Here is a 4,660-nt window from a genome sequence, read left to right as displayed (position 1 = left end):
AGAAGAAATACAGCGATATGGCGTCTCCCACTCACACACACGTATGATTATGATTTTTGGGTTTCTACAAATATGTTTGTCGCGCGTCTTGATTTTAAGGGTCTTACTTTAAAAACAGCTTCAAAGTAAATACCAGTATAAAATAATAATAAAAGTAACTCCTAACACGTCCATCATCAATATATGAAGTGACTTGGGAACTTATTTAAGATGTTTTGGGTTTAAATTTTGGTGTAACCAAACTCTAAGACTCAGAGACAAATTGGAGTTGAATATATAAATAGGTAATGTCGTTGAGCTCAAATTTGTCATTAAAAAACTTTACGTGTCAAGACAAATGGAGTCCTGCCCCAAAACCCCCTCATCCTACACTGTAGATGTTGAAGAGCAGCTTACAACACCCCATGGGTAACAGATTTACTGGGCTTCTAGTATACAACTGTTTAGCCTTCTTAAGCTTATCAACCACATATTTAAACATCAAACACTGCACCAAGTATGCATACATATAAACAACAAAAAATCCCAACCATACATCTACAAGGATTGAATATATATATATATATATATATATATATATATATATCCAACATTACCCAAACGCACTTCAGTATACTAGGATCAGTACCACTTTCAACAGCACCCGCTTACAAAGTTTGTAATGTCAGTAGGGGCACATTTCCCTGAAGAAACTACAAAGTTTGGTTTCTTTTCTTTTTTTTTTTTTTTTGGAGCATCAGAGTTGCAGCAGAGGCAAAGCCATTACAAGACCAACAAATGAAACTAGCAACACCAGCATCCAAGTTGGAAATGATTGTTTCTTCACTTGTTTCACGTCCTCCTTTGGCTTTTCTACTCTCTGTAACTCTTCTCTCTTGCCATTTTTGTCCAACAAAGGATTAGCTTCCTGCCTTGCAGCAACAGGTTGTTTTTCTACAGCAGGTTGCTCAGAGAGCCGCTGTTCCTCATACTTCTCCACATACTCTGGGAACAATTTCCTAAATGTTGTGCTATCAAGAAACAATTATAAAAACAGATTGTTAGATGGGTTATTAATGGCAGATGTTGATACTATATATTGTATACAATAATGAGCTCACTTTTTACAATTGAAAGCCAGAGATGCCTTCGCAAGGCACTGCTTCTCTGCATCGGTAGTATTTACACTACCAGTGGTAGGGCTGTTGTCCATCTGTGTCAGTATTAAAAAGAAATTATCACGGCATGTGGGACATCATGTAAAATAACAAACATCTTAAAATCAGCATTCTACAGATGACTACAGATTTAAACTATGACTAGCTTATGTTATCCCACAATATTTTATACAGGTAACACTGCTATGGGAATAACGAAAGAACCAGGCGGATCAAGTGAATTTCAAGTATATAGGTTTCCTTTACAACTGATAGAATACCACTAAACTCACCATGAAAGAGAGGAGCCCTGTAAGGATACTGCATGAGAGATGAACAAAGAAGAATATGTTAAGCAGAAGATGGAAGCATAATTAATGACAAAGATAGATAAAAGCAATCAACTGATAACAACAATTATAAGAATATGATATTTGGCTGATTTCATCAGTTACAAAAACTACCTTGAAGCAGACCACATTGGGTTCCAACTTTCTGGATGAACTGGAAAAAAAAAAGGGAAGAATAGCAGTCAAGGTGGGAATATTTTTAAAAAATAGTAACTATATTCTTTCAGATTAATGTCAAGAACATACAATCACTCATTGACAGGCAGATTTTCTTTTGTGTCATAAACCGCCCATTGGGAGTAGTCATGCTGCAAGAAATTAAGTCAAAAGATGAGGTCAATCAGAAGAACTTAAAGCCATTCGACCACAAAATCATGAAATCTAATGTCCTGTCCTTTGAATACCTTATTCCTGGAGGTTTAAAAGGATACTCTGGAGGAAACTTGATTTTTCCATAGTAATATCCACCTAAGTAGTAAATGTGCAAGATTAGAAGGTGAGCACAACCTCAAGGTATAAATGCACAGAGTAGGGACCAACCTGCAAAGGGTGTTCCTTCGCTTCCCTCCAATACATAATCTGAAATAAAAATATGTGAAGCCATATGTCATGCATGACAATCAAAACTATTAAATACTGTTGACGGTGAAAGAAAACAAAGGCTTGGATGAGAAACTTACGCCACTCGAGGATGTCATTTGGGGAAGGGCGGGCAATTACATGGGAAACAGGTTCCTATAATCGAATAGGAGAAGATAGGATGAGTAATTAATAAACTTGATAGTTGATGAAGAAATTACAGAGTCAACACGAAAAGGTTTTCCAGGTGTCCAACTTTTCCTTCAGCACGTGAAGCATAAACTGCTTATGTATGGTATGGGGGAAAATTTTCAGCTGTACATACGGATGAAATAGATGAACAATATTGTACATGATGAAACAAAAGGATGGCATACTTTACAAAGTGCTCTATACTCCTTTTGAAGACGTTTTACACATGCTTTTTCAGCCATCGTACAGAATTAAATGACCAGGAAAATAGTTGGGTGTCGTCTTTGAACTTTAGTATTCCCCTCAAGAAGATGCTTTAACCTGCAACTAATTGAGATACAGATATATGAGTTTTAACACATACAAACATTGATATGAATCTCTGAAAAGAGAGCATCCGAATGCAATGTGTATCCAAAACATAACAATGAATGTTAAAGCACTCCCAAAATCCTAAAAAAGTATTTCACGTAGTCAATAACAGTCAAGTCCAGCTGTCATAACAGCTTACTTGAGTTACACAAAGCACACAGCTTGTCAAAGAAACACATAAAATCTAAAAAAGTATGCCTTAATTTTGACGCCTTTAAAATTCGAATCCAGAAAACTTGAACTTTAGCCAAAGAAACATGAAATAACGGGCGGTAAATGCTGCCATATGCGTACTAGATAAAGTTGTGATCATGTATCATTCATACAAATATTTTGAATTAACAAGTATTTCATGAATACAAGTAGCATAAAGGCGAAGACGAATCAATTAGTACTACGTAACAAATACATCAATAACGAAAAGACTCCTTGAGAAAAACATCAATAAATCAAAGACTCCGTAATGAACAAGTCGATAACCCAAAGACTTATGATATGTTAGTCCTTAAGTTACTTCAACCGAACCATACCATACCTAAGCAGATCGAAAGTTCAAAACATATCATGTTCTTATTACGCCATAAACAATCAAAGTCGAGGTAATGCCTATGACGGGCTGCAAAAGTGGGAGGGAGGGAAGCATTGAAATCTATATATCCAATTTCGATACGCTACCCAAACCTAGAGAGCTATGACCACATGATGAAAACAATCGATACACATCAAAGTAATTTGCAAAAATGAAAAGAGCTACAAAAATTCAAGAGTCATCTAGATAGAGAATTTCATCCCAGACTAAAAGAAAAGGACAATCCATGGAAGCGTCTCATGAATAAAAAATAAAAATAAAAAAACTTACATAATGGAGATACAAGTTTCTGTATCACTCAAAATTTGTAAAACTGTAGAGGAATGATTATTATAGTTAAAAGAAGATTAGATACTACTGTAGTGGATTATTAGGATAGAGTATATCTTTTTTCTTTATTTCCTTCCTTCCTAAACATATATATATATATATATATATATATATATATATATATATCCCCAATCAAATCAGATCAAATCAAATCAAATCCAATCCTCCTTAACCAATCAAATTCATTCACGGTATTGTAGCTGCTCGAACCCCCCCGGGCCACTGACACACACATGAGTGTGTAAAAAGGTTTTGACTTGATAATACATATATATTTTATATATGTGGCCCCGAGGAGAGGAGGATCGGAAACCCAAAGACGGACTGCACAAAAGATCAACCACCGTAAACAAAAAGAAAGAAACAAGATCTGCTTCATAATAATCATAAACAAACTTAATCAATCAATCAATCAATCAATCTAATAGTATAATTGAATCTCCAAAGTGGTGCTAGTAGTAGTAGTACAGGGCGGGCGGGGGTGCGTTCGTGATCACAGGATACCTGCCTCCCTCTGCTGCCTGCCTTATTTGGATATCTTTTCGCTCCTTCGGGTTTGGGTTTCGATTTGGGCTCCTGTTTGCCTCAACAACAATCTTTTACCAGTACTATTTCTTTTCCTTTTTTCTTTTTTAATTGTGAGATTGGTCCATGTGGTTCGCAATATTTTAGTAACGTTTTTTTTTTTTTAAAGAGAAAATTACATTTTTTTTATATAAATTTGACACGTTTCGTCCTTAAAAGAGAACAAATAGCACATTTTGTCCTTAAACTTGACACTTTTTTCATTTTTCGTTCTTTCATTTTTTCACTTTATTTCATTTTGATAATTTCATAACTGTATAATGGTGTATAAACCGTATTTAAAAGAAGAGCAAGAGACATATTACATTTTTTTTTATATATATATTTATACTTACTAAAATATATTTATCGCAAGTTAGATAACACGATATACTTAACAAAAACATTATCTATACTATATTACAAAGCAAATAGGGTTTCAACATTCAATTTCAACAATATACACATGATAATATATAATGTACCATACATCAATACCTACAACTTTCTCTTTCCTCCATAAATCATTTTATTTCTCTAATTCTTTC

General features: G+C 34.5%; 1 protein-coding gene across 4 annotated transcripts; it reads right to left on the bottom strand.

Moving 5' to 3' along the window:
* Positions 1-472: 472 nt before the first annotated feature.
* Positions 473-4,201, bottom strand: LOC122587274 (probable ubiquitin-conjugating enzyme E2 33). Of its 4 annotated transcripts, none has more exons than XM_043759395.1 (10): positions 4,017-4,201; positions 2,443-2,584; positions 2,167-2,221; positions 2,027-2,065; positions 1,891-1,954; positions 1,733-1,794; positions 1,601-1,640; positions 1,430-1,457; positions 1,101-1,192; positions 473-1,010 (listed from the first exon to the last, which is right to left on the bottom strand). In XM_043759395.1, the coding sequence occupies exons 2-10, from the start codon at positions 2,497-2,499 to the stop codon at positions 737-739; spliced, it is 711 nt and encodes a 236-aa protein (XP_043615330.1). In that variant the 5' UTR covers positions 2,500-2,584; positions 4,017-4,201; the 3' UTR covers positions 473-736. The 4 variants fall into 4 exon arrangements, with proteins under 4 accessions (XP_043615330.1, XP_043615332.1, XP_043615331.1 ...); XM_043759397.1 differs by having other exon boundaries at positions 2,443-2,578; XM_043759396.1 differs by having other exon boundaries at positions 4,053-4,201.
* Positions 4,202-4,660: the final 459 nt, after the last annotated feature.

This window comes from Erigeron canadensis, chromosome 2, assembly GCF_010389155.1.
Source record: "Erigeron canadensis isolate Cc75 chromosome 2, C_canadensis_v1, whole genome shotgun sequence".
Classification (NCBI taxonomy): Eukaryota; Viridiplantae; Streptophyta; class Magnoliopsida; order Asterales; family Asteraceae; genus Erigeron; species Erigeron canadensis.
This window is presented reverse-complemented; position numbering and strand designations above follow the sequence as displayed.

Coding starts and splice junctions, on each gene's coding strand:
- LOC122587274 (XM_043759395.1), bottom strand. CDS start 2,499: ATGGCTGAAAAAGCATGTGTAAAACGTCTTCAAAAGGAGTATAGAGCA. Junction 1,641..1,732: donor CTGCCTGTCAATGAGTGATT/GTATGTTCTTGA, acceptor TTTTTTTTCCAG/TTCATCCAGAAAGTTGGAAC. Junction 1,011..1,100: donor CTGGCTTTCAATTGTAAAAA/GTGAGCTCATTA, acceptor GTTTCTTGATAG/CACAACATTTAGGAAATTGT.